We start from the raw sequence: 15,865 nt of genomic DNA, 5'->3' as shown, positions 1-15,865 counted from the left end.
ACATTTTGGGCAACATACAGATGAAGTGAGAAAAGTTGATGATTAACAAGTTGGGGCAGGAGGGATAATAATTACCTTTTTGAAGTTATTCACATTTTGGCCAATACTTTCACATAGTAAACTGCCATCTTTAATCCCACCATGGTCCTCTTTGTGTGTGTGTGTCTGTTTTATGTGTGATCATTTAACCCCAGCCTCTCAGAGCTGTTGGCAAAATGAATTGCCTGGAATGTCATGGTGAACAAGAGTTAGAGCAAGGCACGTAGAGTCCAGATCTTTCCTAGTCGTCTCATGGCCAATTCCTTCATCTTAGAGGTTGAAAGGAGCATTGGGTTTGCCTGGAAGCAACTGTAAAAGATGTCTGTATCTTCCAGGCCTTCAAAATTAGAACGTGTGGTAGGGTCTGGGGTGAAGAGTGCAGTCCTTTTGGCACAGCATTTTCTTTGTATTTGCATGTATTGGAATATTTTTAAAGTATTTATTTTGAGAGAGAGAGTGCACGAGCGGGAGAGAGGGACAGAGGGAGGGAGGGAGGGAGGGAGAGAGAGAGAGAAAGTAAGAGAGAATCCCAAGCAGGCTCCACACTGAGAGTGGAGCCTGATGCAGGGCTTGATCTCAGGATCATAAGATCACAATTTGAGCCTGTATCGAGTCGAGGCTCAACTGACTAAGCTACCCAGGTGCCCCATAGGTATTTTTTTTTTTTAACGTTTATTTATTTTTGTGACAGAGAGAGACAGAGCATGAACGGGGTAGGGTCAGAGAGAGAGGGAGACACAGAATCTGAAACAGGCTCCAGGCTCTGAGTGGTCAGCACAGAGCCGGACGCGGGGCTCGAACTCACGAATACCACGAGATCGTGACCTGAGCTGAAGTCGGACGCTTAACTGACTGAGCCACCCAGGCGCCCCGCCCCATAGGTATTTTTAATAAGTATGTTTCAAAACACAAGCTTTCACTTACTTGCTGTCCTAGCAGGAGTGGATTCAATTCTTTTTTTTTTTTTAAGTTTATTTATTTTGAGAGAGAGAGACAGAGCATGCACACACATGGGGGAGGGGCAGAGAGAGAGAGGGAGAGAGAGAATCTGACAGCACAAAGCCAGATGTGAGGCTTGAACTCACAAATCATGAGATCATGACCTGAGTCCAAACTAAGAGTTGGATACTTAATCGACTGAACCACCCAGGCACCCTGAGTGGGTTCAATTCTTGAAAGCATTCCTTCCAAAGAACACTTTACTTTGGATAAATTACCAATGGCTTTGGTTTGCTCTAATGGTGGCCCAGGGCTCCTGGGAGAAGTCGGTCTTTAAAATTGTGTTCATTTGTCATTTGGTGGAAAGAAGAGTTTAATTTTACTACAGTTACTACTACCTCTAGACCACTGCTCTGACTGGGGTTTTGCGTCCTGTAGGTGGTTTCAGTAGGCCTTTTATTTCTTGTTAAGCATGGAAGCAACAAAACCAGGCCCTCCTGATGCGGTTGGCAGTATGCACTGTCAGGGTTTCTAGCATCCGCGTTGTTCCCAAGGTGGGTTGTTCCGGCAGTAACTGGAACTGGGCGATGGCCCGGGCCTGTGCCCAGTTCTTGGTCTGTCCCAGAACTCAGGAAGCTGCACTGTTCCCAGTGAGACAAGGATGAAGCAAAAAACCTGCAGTAAATGCTGGCGGAACACCCAAGGGTTTAACCCACCCCTGAGGGTCTCTGTGGGGGGTGGTCCGTGGGCATCTTCACCTGCCAGGGGAATCAGCATGTCGGCTGTGGTGGACCCACAAAACACGGCCAGAAGGCCCTTCGTCATCATGCGCAGTACAGTTACCTGCCAAAGGCAGGCCTGGAACCCAGGTGATGTTGATGGGGTTATATCAGGCCTCTGCTACCCGGGATGGAAGTACAGAGCAGACCTCACAGTTTTGGCCATAGTCCTCTGGAGAATGTCCCTGAAGGAGGAAGAAGGGAGGGAGGTTGGCACATCTGCTGCCTTCTACTCGCAAGTTCAGGGGCTTGGTGTGCAGAGTATGTGCTTCCTGCTCGTCCTATCTTCACTCAGCTTCTGTCCCCTGCAGTGAGCGATCAGCAGATGCCCTAAAATCAGAGAGAGGAGGTGTGTGGCCTGTCCTGTGTGCTGAGCGGTGCTGATGGCAACTTTGTTTGTAATCTCTAGGTCCCGAAGATGGCATAGTAATACAGGCACCTTCTGATGATCGGGAGCGTCTTTACCCGTGGGTGCCTGCCCGGGCCAGTGGCATCGTGTTGAGCTGAAGGAACTTGTCTACTGCTTTCCTGAAAACCTCTTTTTCTCCTAATTCATGAGCCAGCAGGATGCGGTCGCTGCACTTTCTGAACGCCTTCTCATAGCTGCGTACAAAGGCCAAGCAGAGAATGTGGTTCAGCTCATCAACAAGGGCGCCAAGGTAGCAGTTACCAAGGTAACAAGAAAAAAAAAACTAACACTTTAACCATTCCCTGGGAAAAAGCCTACCTCTTAATAACCATTGTCTGTACAACTTTTGTGTTGGTTCGAAGCTTTCATGGAACTAGCTTTTTCTTTTTTCCAGTGGTGGCAGTTTGGGAAGCAGGAAGGAGGATTAAAATGCTTTCAATGCTATCTTTCAAGTGGAGTGACTTATTTTTTTTTTTTTTAATGTTTATTTATTCTGGAGAAAGAGAGAGAGAGAGGCAGAGTGAGAGTGGGGGAGGAGCAGAGAGAGAGAGGGAGACACAGAATCTGAAGCAGCTCCAAGCTCTGAGATGTCAGCACAGAGTCTGATGTGAGGCTCGCACTCACAGACCGTGAGATCATGACCTGAGCCGAAGTCAGATGCTTAACCAACTGAGCCATCCAGGTGCCCCTGGAGTGACTTGTAATTAGCATTTGACAGTCTTTAAAATCACAGTATGGCCTTTTCTCACCTACTTCTTTAGCTAAATGGACAAGAGGTGTCTCTGGAGAAGTTGGGGGGCATAAAAAGTCATTGGAAAAAATGTACAGTAATCTCGTTATTGTACAGGGACAGGGCAGCCCATCGGCTGTGCAGTACCTCACTGTTCCCATCTGTACAGTAACAGACTTGGGCCAGATGACGGCCACCATCTCTTTGGGCTTTCATTTCATATGGGTCAGGAAACAGATAATTCCACGGTAGATGAGAAAACATACTGGCTAAAGGGCGATATTGTAGCAAAAGTGGGGAAAGTCAGGCTGCATAGTTAGGTAACAAGTTAAAATATATAGATGAAATAATGCTGATGGAAGACACTTATTGAGCACTTAGTATTGCTCTAAGGACTTTATAGTCCTCTAGAAAAGGTTCTTTTTTTCATCCCCACTGTAGAGATGTAGAGAGCCTGAGGCACAGAGAGTTACTTGCTCAGGGTCTGTTCTTCAGCTGTTGGGTGGCAGAATTGCTACTTGTACCTACAGAGTCTGGCTCCAAAGCCCACCCTCCAGGCCACCCCACATAGCTGTGGAGAGAAGCGAAGCTTAATTTTCAAATGCTAATGTCTGACCACCTGTGGCACAGATTGGCCAGCATGCATTTTCAGTTACTCACATGCGGTCTCTGCATTTTATGATTCTGACGTGTGCTTTTTTGGCCCCACCAAGCAGTTAATTCCGAAACTGTCTACCTGGAGGTGGCATCAGGCCTCACAGGTGAAGGGCTCAGTCCCACAAAACTGCATTTCCCCCCACTCCACTTCAGATGCCAGCCGCCAAGTCCAGGTTGTCGCCTGTGCTTCTGACCAACACAGAATCAAGGGTTCCCACAATCCCCCGATCCCCTGCGTTTGACTGATCTGCTAGAGCAGCTCACAGAACTCAGGAAGACATTTTGCTTACCAAATTACTAGTTCATTGTGAAAGGTTGTAACTGAGGACCAGCCAGATAGAAGAGATACATAAGGCAAGGTATGAGGAAAAGGCTACAGAGCTTCCATACGCTCTGAGTGCACCACCCTACCAGAACTTCCATGTCTTCCCCAGCCCAGAAGTTTTCTGGCTTGTCTTGGATTTTTATGGAGGCTTCATTGCTGATTGCTCATTGACATTCAACCTCCAGCCTCACCCGTCTCCCTGGAGGTCAAGGGATGGGACTGAAAATGTGACCATCTAATTATGGTTTGTTGCCATGGCAACCAGCAGCATCCTTAGGGCTTTCTATAAGTTCCCTCATTAACATAAATTCAGGTGTGGTTGAAAGGGGCTTATTATGAAGAACACATTACTTTCACTTTTTTGTCTCCGGAGCTATTTCAGGAATGAGGACAAAGACCAGCTACTGGAAAAAAGATGTTCCTGTTGTTCTTATCACTTAGGAAATTCCAAGGATTTGGGGAGCTCTGAGCCAGGAACGGACACTAAAACCAAATATATATTCATTATAAACAATATCACGATGCTTGTCTCTGACAAAATATTGGGCTATGCAGAGGTCACCTATTGGCCTAACAATGCCCTGCACATAAATGGTGATAAGCTTGTATGGAACTGACGGTGAAGGGAGCCATAGCTCAGGCTTTGGTGTGATTCGCCCACAGTTCTTCAGGGTCTGGGCAATCACAACTGCAAGAAGGTGCATGAACTCTGTAGTTAGGGTGCATGCTCACATATTTTCACTTGGCTATGTTTGCTAATTGTGCCACTTGCTTGACTTCTTAGAGCATCAGTTTCCTTACTGTAAAAGACTTAATGATACCATCTTTTCAGGATTGTTATAATAACAAATTATTGATAAACATTTAGCTCATAGTCTGAAAGTTTTCTTTTTCTTTCTAATGTGAACTTTCTTTCTTTCTTGAGGGAGAGAATGCATGTGCAAGCAGGGGAGGGGCAGAAGGAGAGGGAGAGAGAGAATCTTAAGCAGGCTCCACACCCAGCACGGAGCCTGACATGGAGCTCGATCTCACAACTGTGAGATCATGACCTCAGCTGAAATCAAGAATCGGATACTTAACCAACTGACCTGTCCAGGTGCCCTGAAAGTTTTCTTTTTAAAACAGACTTCATCATTTGCTTTTTTTAAAAACAGGTTTATTGAGGTATAACTTACATGTCATAAAATTCACCCATTTAAAGTATACAATTCAGTGATTTTTGATGTATTTACAGAGTTGTGCAATAATCACCGTGTTTTAATTTTAGAAGATTTCCATCATCCCAGTAAGAAACTTTCTACTCATTAGCTGTCATTCCCCATTCCCACCCCCAGCTCCTGGCAACCATTAATCTACTTTCTGTCTCTATGTATCTGTTTTCTAGAGGCACCTGGGTGGCTCAGTGGGTTAAGCATCTGACTCTCGGTTTTGGCTCGGGTCATGATCGTATGGTTTCATGGGTTTGAACCCTGCGTCGGGCTGTGCAGTGATGGTGCAGAGCCTGCTTCGGATTCTCTCTCATCCTCTTTCTCTCTGCCCCTCCCCTACTCATGCTTTCTCTGTCTCTCTCAAAATAAATAAATAAACCTAAAAAAATTTAAATATCTGTTTTCTGGACATTTCCCAGAAATGGAATCATATAGTATGTAGCCTTTTGTGTCTGACTTTTTTCACTTAGCATAATGTTTTCAGAGTCGATCTATGTTATAGCCTACATCAGTATGTCATTCTCTTTTATTGCAGAATAATATCTCATTGTATGGATATGCCACATTTTGTTTACCTAGTCATCAGTTGGTGGATGTTTTGGGTTGTTTCCAGCTTGGAACTATTATGAATAATGCTGCTGTGAATGCTGGTGTATGGTTTTTGTGTGGACGTGTTTTCATTTCTCTTTAGTAAATACCCAGGAGTGGAATTGATGGAATAAACGATAAATCTGTGCTTAGCATTTTAAGGAACTGCCAAACTATTTTTCAGGGTGGTTGTACCATTTTACATTCCCATCGCAGTGTTTAAGGGTTCCAGTTTCTCTGTATCCTTGCCAATGCTTGTTGTTGCCTTTTTATTTTTTTACATCATTTGTTCTTTAATAGTTATCTTTTTCAAAGTAATGCAGGCACATAGGAAGTTTAAAAGTGTAAGTTCAAATACTGTTGGAAGGCATTTAACAGAAAGAGCTGTCTCCTGCCCACCCCTCAACTCTGCTCCCCAAAAGAACAAACTCTCAGATCTCTTAGCTGTTTTCCTGCTGGCATTGATCTCCATATTTCTATAATGAATATGCATATACTGCTAAGTTGATTAATCAGCTTAATTTTTCATTTAAAAAAGTTTAGACAAAGTACAACATCCATTCATGATAAAAACCCTCAATAAAGTAGGTTTAGAGGGAACAAACTTCATCGTAATAAAGGCCATTTATGAAAAACTTAACAGTGAAAATCATCCTTAATGGGGAATAAGTGAGAGGTTTTCCCCTAAGGTCAGGAACAAGATTAGGATGCCCACTTTTATTCCACGTAGTACTGGAAGTCCTAGCCACAGCAGTCAGACAAGGGGGGAAATAGGCCTTGGGGTTGGTAAGGAAGAAGTAAAACTTTCACTCTTTGCAGATGACATGATACTCTCTATAGAAAACCTTTAGTGTTTAGTCCCCCAAAAAACTGCTAGAATTGATAAATTCAATAAGGTCGCAGGATACAAAATCAATCTACAGAAATCTGCTTCATTTCTTTTTTTTTTAAGTTTATTTATTTATTTTGAGAGAGAGAGGGAGGGAGGGGCAGAGAGAGAGGGTGAGAGAGAATCCTAGGCAGGTTCCATGCTGTCAGTGTGGAGCCTGACACAGGGCTCAATCTCACGAACGGTCACAACCTGAGCCGAAATCAAGAGTTGCTTACTTAACTGACTGAGCCACTCAGGTGCCCCTATTTCATTTCTGTACACCAATAATGAAGCAGCAGAAAGAGAAATTGAGAAAACAATCTGATTTACAATTGTACCAAAAATAATAAAATACCTAGGAATAAACCTAACCAAAAGAGGTGAAAGACCTGTACTCTGAAAACTATTAAACACTGATGAAAGAAATTGAAGGCTACACAAAGAAATGGAAACACATTCATGCTCATGGAGTGGAAGAAAAAATATTGTTAAAATGCCCATACTACCAAAAGCAATGTACACATTCAATGCAATCCTTATCCAAATACCAACAGCATTTTTCACAGAACTAGAATAAACAATCCTAAAATGTGTATGGAACCACAAAAGATCCCAAATAGCTGCTATAGCAATCTTGAAAAAGAAAAGCAAAGCCAGAGGCATCACAATTCCAGACTTCAAATTATATTACAAAGCTGCGGTAATCAAAACAGTATGGTACCAGCACAAAAATATACACATAGACCAATGGAACAGAATAGAAATCCAGAAATAAATCCAAAATTATATGGTCAATTAATCTTCAACAAAGAAGGGAAGATATGCAATGGGAAAAGTCTCTTCAACAAATGGTGCTGGGAAAACTGGACAGCTACATGCAAAAGAATGAAACCATTTTCTTACCATACACAAAAATAAATTCAACATGAATTAAAGACCTGAATGTGAGACCTGAAAGTATAAAAATCCTAGATAAGACTGCAAGCAGTAACTTCTCTGACATTGGCCATAGCAACTTCTTTCTAGATATGTCTCCTGGGGCAAGGGAAACAAGCAAAAATAAACTATTGGGACTACATCAAAAGAGCCTGCTTGTAATTCTCTCTCCCTCTCTCTCTGCTCTGTTACTCTTGTGCTTTTGTGCTCGCTCTCTCTCTCTCAAACTAAATAAATAAACTTTAAAAAGTTTTTAAATAAAGTTAAAATTAAAAAAAGAAAAACACTAATTAAAAGGGATACATTCACCCCTATGTTTATAGCAGTATTATTTCCAATAACCAAGATATGGAAGCAGCCCAAGTATCCATTGATAGGTGAATGGATAAAGAAGGTGTTTTATATATTCTGGAACAGAATATTATTCAGCCATAAAAAAGAACTAAATCTTGCCATTTGTGATAATATGGATGGAGCTAGAGAGTATTCTGCTAAGTGAAACAAGTTAGTCAGAGAAGGAGAAATACCATATGATTTCACTCATGTGGAATTAATGAAACAATTCAAACAAGCAAAGTGAGAGAGAGACAGAGAGACAGAGAGAGAGACAGAGAGACACAGAGAGAGAAACCAAGAAACAGACTCTTAATTATAGAGTACAAACCAATGGTTACCAGAGGGAAGGGGTTGGGAGATGGGTTAAATAAGTGATAGGGATTACTTGTTGGGTGCTGTATGGAAGTGCTGAATCACTATCTCATACACCTGAAACTAATATCGCACTGAATGTTAACTAACTGGAATTAGAATAAAAACAAACAAAAAGCAGTTTAGGTATTACTTTAATTTTTATGTTACACCTACACATAAAGTGTCAAATATTTTTACTATGTTTGTCTTCCATTTCTGAGTCTCCATAGGCAACTACATGCAAGTCTTTTGGTAGTTTCTTTTAGTGTTTACATTTGTAAATTGTGTCCTGACATTGCTTGATTTTGATTTTTCCATTTTAGGCGTCATCCGCTGACTTAATATAAAAACCGATGCTTTAAGGTATAGCTTTCTTCCTCTACCCTGCTCTCAGATACAGTTTCTACCTTCATAATATAGTTGTGTCATTACTTAGGTGACATCAGCATTTGGTCTTTACATTAATTTAACAAGTTTATTTATGGCTGAGCCATGTAGTATGTAGTATCATTATGTTTCCTGTTTGTTTTTTTTTTTTGGTAGTAATTTCCTTACTATGATGTTAATAATTATCCCATGTTTGTTCCCTTGGTTTTGTGTGTACATATAACAAGTCATCCCCAAACTCTTCCCCAGTTCCTGATCTTCTCTCTGGATGTTCAGATGTGTTAGATAAATCTCTCCACCGAGTCTCTTTGCAGAGATGTTCTCTGGAGACCCCTCCCCTATTTTAGTCTGGACTGGTGGCCCTTCAGGCCTTCTGACAGATATCACTCTTCACTATTATCCTAGGGATTCCGCTTACCATTTTTATATATGTTGATTTGGTTTTGGACCTCAGTGTCTTTTTCTTTCTTGGTTTACTCCCTTGGTTTGATGTGGTACACCCCCTAGTACAGCACTGTCCAACAGAATTTTCTATGATAGTGAAATGTTCTATATTTGTGCTGTTCTGTATCTGTCTATATTTAGGTTAGCAACACATGGCTATTGAGTACCTAGAATGTGGCTAGTGTGGCTTACTTTCAAATTTAATTTTAATTAAAATTTGAATGCCACATATGACTGTTGGCTACTGTGTTGAATAACACAGCACTTATGTCTTCTTGAGAATGAATGCATGGGAGAGATCGATCAACTTTATTTTTTTTTAATGTTTATTTATTTATTTTGAGAGAGAGCATGTGTGTGTGCACATGCACGAGGAGGCAAGGAGCAGAGAGAGAGGGGGAGAGAATCCCAAGCAGACTTCACACTCAGCACAGAGCCTGACACAGGGCTTGATCTCATGGCTGTGAGAACATGACCTGAGCTGAAATCAAGAGTCAGATGCTCAATTGACTGAGCCACCCAGGCACCCCAAGATTGATCAGTGTTAGACATAATCTATTGCCCCTTGCTCTTCCACACTGTCTCAATCTTGTTATATCACAGTTTTTGAGCAGATTCGTGATTACTGTGATTATGTAATTGCTGTTCATTGGTGAGCCAAGAGTTGTACTATAATTAATTACATTTCCATTTTTATATAACTTGCTGTTTTTCCTGGACTTGATAATTGCCTTGATTTTTTATTTGTTTAGTTTTATTCAGACTTATAATTAAGTCTTCCCTCTATCCTCCAGCAATTCTGTAAAACGGTTCTTAGTACAATTTTCCATGATTAATCCCATCATGTACTTATCAGTTTTATTCTTTCCCTTGAGATAGATATCCCTTCTGGAGTCATCCATCTCTCCATTCCAGTTTGATCTGGGTTTCTCTCTAGTTCTACTTGAACAGAGTCATCCTGAGAATTCCATTCACCTCTCCCCTGTGTTAGATCCCATTTGCCACAACCCACATCACCCTCCCTTTGGTGGTGCATGGTCACTGGTAATTTCTGAAGAAAGGGAACAGGAAGATAAATGTTTTGAGAGTCTGCATGTCTGAAAATATATCTTTATTCTAATCACTTAAGTGACAGTTTGCTATAAAACCTAGGCCGAGAATTGTTTTGCCTCAGAACCTTGAGGGCAATATTTTATTGTCTTTGAGCTCACAGTGTTGCCTGGGAAACTCAGTTTGTAGATTCTTCCTTGCAAGACCTCTTTCAAGGCATTATGCACCCACTCTGCCCCTGTAAGGTCTACTCATTCAGAATCTGGCTCAGGGATTGCACTCAGAGAAGTATCCTGCATGGAACTCTGTCTCTTTTCAACTGATGAAATGCTACCCCTTCACTCTGTGTCTCTAATAATTGGATCCTTCTGTATCTGTGACTACTCCGAACCCCCCACCAGACTATCACTCTGACCTGGGTCTGAGTTTATCTCCCACATTTCTGTGTGTTTTGCATAGAAGAAAAGCAATGGATTTGGAATCCAAAGACTTTGGTACAGGCTCCACTGCTTATTAACTACTTGTTAATGTGGCCAGGGTTTCTTGACTTCTGTATTATTGACATTTTGGGTCACACGGTTCTTTGTTGAGGGAATTGGCCCTATGCATGGTAGAATGTTTGGCAGCATCTCTGGCTTCTTCTTCTTCTTTTTTTAAATTATTTTTTCTATGAATTTTATTTATTTTTTTCTTTAATATATAATTTGTGGGCAAATTGGTTTCCATACAACACCCAGTGCTCATGCCAATAGGTGCCCTCCTCAATGCCCACCACCCACTTTCCTCTCCCTCCCACCCCCCTCAACCCTCAATTTATTCTCAGTTTTTAAAAGTCTCTTATGGTTTGCCTGCTTCCCTCTCTGTAACTTTTTTTTCCCTTCCCCTCCCCCATGGTCTTCTGTTAAGTTTCTCAGGATCCACAGAAGAGTGAAAACATATGGTATCTGTCTTTCTCTGTATGACTTACTTCACTTAGCATAACACTCTCCAGCGCCATCCACGTTGCTACAAAAGGTTATATTTCCTTCTTTCTTTCTCATTGCCAAGTAGTATTCCATTGTATATATAAACCACAACTTCTTTATCCATTCATCAGTTGATGGATATTTAGGCTCTTTCCATAATTTGGCTATTGTTGAAAGTGCTGCTATAAACATTGGGGTACAAGTGCCCCTATGCATCAGCACTCCTGTATCCCTTGGGTAAATTCCTAGCTATTTATTGGGTCATAGGATAGATCTATGTTTAATTTTTTGAGGAACCTCCACACTGTTTTCCAAAGCGGCCTCACCAGTTTGCATTCCCACCAACAGTGCAAGAGGGTTCCCGTTTCTCCACATCCTCGCCAACACCTATAGTCTTCTGATTTGTTCATTTTAGCCACTCTGACTGGCATGAGGTGATATCTCAGTATGGTTTTAATTTGTATTTCCCTGATGAGGAGCGACGTTGAGCATCTTTTCATGTGCCTGTTGGCCATCCAGATGTCTTCTTTAGAGAAGTGTCTATTCATGTTTTCTGCCCATTTCTTCACTGGCTTATTTGTTTTTTGGGTGTGGAGTTTGGTGAGTTCTTTATAGATTTTGGATACTTGCCCTTTGTCCAATATGTCATTTGCAAATATCTTCTCCCATTCCATCAGTTACCTTTTAGTTTTGTTGATTGTTTCCTTTGCAGTGCAGAAGCTTTTTATCTTCATGAGGTCCCAATAGTTCATTTTTGCTTTTAATTCCCTTGCCTTTGGAGATGTGTTGAGTAAGAAATTGCTGCAGCTGAGGTCAGAGAGGTTTTTCCTGCTTTCTCCTCTAGGGTTTTGATGGTTTCCTGTCTCCCTTTTAGGTCCTTCATCCATTTTGAATTTATTTTTGTGAATGGTGTAAGAAAGTGGTCTAGTTTCATTCTTCTGCATGTTGCTGTCCAGTTCTCCCAGCACCATTTGTTAAAGAGACTGTCATTTTTCCATTGGATATTCTTTCCTGCTTTGTCAAAGATTAGTTGGCCATACATCTGTGGGTCCAATTCTGGAGTCTCTATTCTATTCCATTGGTCTATGTGTCTGTTTTTGTGCCAATGCCATGCTGTCTTGATGATTACAGCTTTGTAGTAGAGGCCAAAGTCTGGGATTGTGATGCCTCCCGCTTTGGTCTTCTTCTTCAATATTACTTTGGCTATTCGAGGTTTTTTTGTGGTTCCATACAAATTTTAGGATTGCTTGTTCTAGCTTCGAGAAGAATGCTGGTGCAATTTTGATTGGGATTGCATTGAATGTGTAGATTGCTTTGGGTAGTATTGACATTTTAACAATATTTATTCTTCCAATCCATGAGCATGGAATGTTTTTCCATTTCTTTGTATCTTCTTCAATTTCCTTCATAAGCTTTCTATAGTTTTCAGCATACAGACCTTTTACATCTTTTACATCTAGGTTTATCCCTAGGTATTTTATGCTTCTTGGTGCAATTGTGAATGGGATCAGTTTCTTTATTTGTCTTTCTGTTGCTTCATTATTAGCGTATAAGAAAGCAACTGATTTCTGCACATTAATTTTGTATCCCTCGACTTTGCAGAACTCGTGTATCAGTTCTAGCAGACTTTTGGTGGAGTGTGTCAGGTTTTCCATGTAGATTATCATGTCATCTGCAAAAAGTGAAAGCTTAACTTCATCTTTGCCAATTTGGATGCCTTTGATTTCCTTTTGTTGTCTGATTGCTGATGTTAGAACTTCCAACACTATGTTGAACAACAGCGGTAAGAGTGGATATCCCTGTCGTGTTCCTGATCTCTGGGGGAAAGCTCTTAGTTTTTCCCCATTGGGGATGATATTAGCTGTGGGCTTTTCATAAATGGTTTTTATGATGTTTGAGTATGTTCCTTCTATCCCGACTTTCTCAAGGGTTTTTATTAAGAAAGGATGCTGAATTTTGTCAAATGCTTTTTCTGCATTGATTGACAGGATCATATGGTTCTTATGTTTTCTTTTATTAATGTGATGTATCACATTGATTGATTTGAGAATATTGAACCAGCCCTGCAGCCCAGCAATGAATTCCACTTGATCATGATGAATAATTCTTTTTATATGCTGTTGAATTTGATTTGCTAGTATCTTGTTGAGAATTTTTGCATCCATATTCATCAGGGATATTGGCCTGTAGTTCTCTCTTTTTTTGCTGGGTCTCTGTCTGGTTTGGGAGTCAAAGTAATGCTGGCTTCATAGAATGAGTCTGGGAGTTTTTCTTACCTTTCTATTTTTTGGAACAGCTTGAGAAGGATATGCATTATCTTGGCTTTAAATGTCTGGTTGAATTCCCCAGGGAAGCCATCTGGTCCTGGACTCTTATTTGTTGGGAGTTTTTTGATAACTGATTCAATTTCTTCGCTGGTTATGGGTCTGTTCAAGTTTTCTATCTCTTCCTGTTTGAATTTTGGAAGTGTGTGGGTGCTTAGGAATTTGTCCATTTCTTCCAGGTTGTCTAGTTTGTTGGCATATAATTTTTCATAGTATTCCCTGATAATTGCTTGTATTTCTGAGAGATTGATTGTAATAATTCCATTTTCATTCATGATTTTATCTGTTTGGGTCATCTCCCTCTTCTTTTTGAGAAGCCTGGCTAGAGGTTTGTGAATTTTGTTTATTTTTTCAAAAAACCAACTCTTGGTTTCATTGATCTGCTCTCCAGTTTTTTTAGATTCTATATTGTTTATTTCTGCTCTGATCTTTATTATTTCTCTTCTTCTGCCAGGCTTGGGGTGTCTTTGCCGTTCTGCTTCAATTTCTTTTAGGTGTGCCGTTGGATTTTGTATTTGGGATTTTTCCTGTTTCTTGAGATAGGCCTGGATTGCAATGTATTTTCCTCTCAGGACTGCCTTCGCTGCATCCCAAAGCATTTGGATTGTTGTATTTTCTTTTTCATTTGTTTCCATATATTTTTTAATTTCTTCTCTAATTGCCTGGTTGACCCATTCATTCTTTAGTAGGGTGCTCTTTAACCTCCATGCTTTTGGAGGTTTTTCAGACTTTTTCCTGTGGTTGATTTCAAGTTTCATAGCATTGTGGTCTGAAAGTATGCATGGTATGATCTCAATTCTTTTATACTTATGATGGGCTGTTTTGTGACCCAGTATGTGGTCTATCTTGGAGAATGTTCCATGTGCACTTGACAAGAAAGTATATTCTGTTGCTTTGGGATGCAGAGTTCTAAATATATCTGTCAAGTCCATCTGATCCAATGTATCATTCAGGGCCCTTGTTTCCTTATTGATCCTGTGTCTAGATGATCTATCCATTGTTGTAAGTGAAGTATTAAAGTCTCCTGCAATTGCCACATTCTTATCAATAAGGTTGCTTATGTTTGTGATTGTTTTATATATTTGGGGGCTTCCATATTCAGCTCATAGACATGTATAATTGTTAGCTCTTCCTGATGGATAGACCCTGTAATTATTATATAATGTCCTTCTTCATCTCTTGTTACAGCCTTTAATTTAAAGTCTAGTTTGTCTGATATAAGTATGGCTACTCCAGCTTTCTTTTGACTTCCAATAGCATGATAGTTCTCCATCCCCTCACTTTCAATCTGAAGGTGTCCTCAGGTCTAAAATGAGTCTCTTGTAGACAGCAAATAGATGGGTCTTGTTTTTTTATATCCATGCTGATACCCTATGTCTTCTGGTTGGAGCATTTAGTCCATTTACATTCAGTGTTAATGTTGAAAGATATGGGTTTAGAGTCATTGTGATGTCTGTAGGTTTCATGCTTGTAGTGATGTCTCTGGTACTTTGTGGTCCTTGCAATATTTCACTCACAGAGTCCCCCTTAGGATCTCTGGTAGAGCTGGTTTAGTGGTGATGAATTCCTTCAGTTTTTGCTTCAGAAAACTTTTATCTGTCCTTCTATTCTGAATGACAGAGTTGCTGGATAAAGGATTCTTGGCTGCATGTTTTTTCTGTTCATCACATTGAAGATTACCTGCCACTCCCTTCTGGCCTGCCAAGGTTCAGTAAATAGGTCTGCTACTACCCTTATGTGTCTACCTTTGTATGTTAGGGCCCGTTTATCCCTAGCTGCTTTCAGAATTCTCTCTGAAATTTGCTAATTTCACTTCATGCAGAAGATCGATTCAAGTTACATCTGAAGGGAGTTCTCTATGCCTCTTGGATTTCAATGCCTGTTTCCTTCCCCAGATCAGGGAAGCTCTCAGCTATGATTTGTTCAAGTACACCTTCAGCCCCTTTCTCTCTCTCTTCTTGTTCTTCTAGAATTCCTATGATATGGATATTGTTCCATTTGATTGCATCAACTTAGTTCTCTATTCTCCCCTTGTACTCCTGGACTTTTTTATCTCTCTTTTTCTCAGCTTCCTCTTTTTCCATAATTTTATCTTATAATTCACCTATTCTCGCTTCTGCCTCTTCAATCCATGCTATGGCTGCCTCCATTTTATTTTGCACCTCATTTATAACGTTTTTTAATTCATCACGACTATTTTTTAGTCCCTTGATGTCTAGCAATAGATTCTCTGCTGTTCTCTATGCTTTTTTCAAGCCAAGCGATTTATTTTATGACTATTATTCTAAATTCTTGTTCTGTTATATTGCTTAAATTGGTTTTGATCAGTTCGTTAGCTGTTGCTACTTCCTGGAGTTTCTTTTGAGGAGAACTCTTCTGTTTCATCATTTTGGCTAGTTTTCTGTCCCTTACGCGTTTTAAAAGCTTGTGTGCTCTGCACCTGCAAGCAGTGCTATATTAAAGGAGGGTCATACATTGTCCAGGGTCTGGCCTTTCAGGAGGTATTTTTTCGGGGCTTGTTACT

General features: G+C 40.6%; 1 protein-coding gene across 1 annotated transcript in view; it reads left to right on the top strand.

Moving 5' to 3' along the window:
• Positions 1-2,280: 2,280 nt before the first annotated feature.
• ANKRD6 (ankyrin repeat domain 6) overlaps positions 2,281-15,865 on the top strand; it is an 83,680-nt gene continuing 70,095 nt past the window's right edge. Inside the window, exon 1 of the mRNA XM_047103260.1 lies at positions 2,281-2,431. Coding sequence (XP_046959216.1) covers positions 2,312-2,431 — 120 coding nt within the window. The 5' untranslated portion in view covers positions 2,281-2,311. The remainder of the gene's footprint in view (positions 2,432-15,865) is intronic.

This window comes from Lynx rufus, unplaced genomic scaffold, assembly GCF_022079265.1.
Source record: "Lynx rufus isolate CCGP_SWC_20201006 ecotype Redwood Valley unplaced genomic scaffold, mLynRuf1.p SCAF_6, whole genome shotgun sequence".
Taxonomy (NCBI): domain Eukaryota; kingdom Metazoa; phylum Chordata; class Mammalia; order Carnivora; family Felidae; genus Lynx; species Lynx rufus.
Note: the sequence above shows the minus strand (reverse complement) of the source record. Positions and strands in the feature narration are given on the sequence as shown.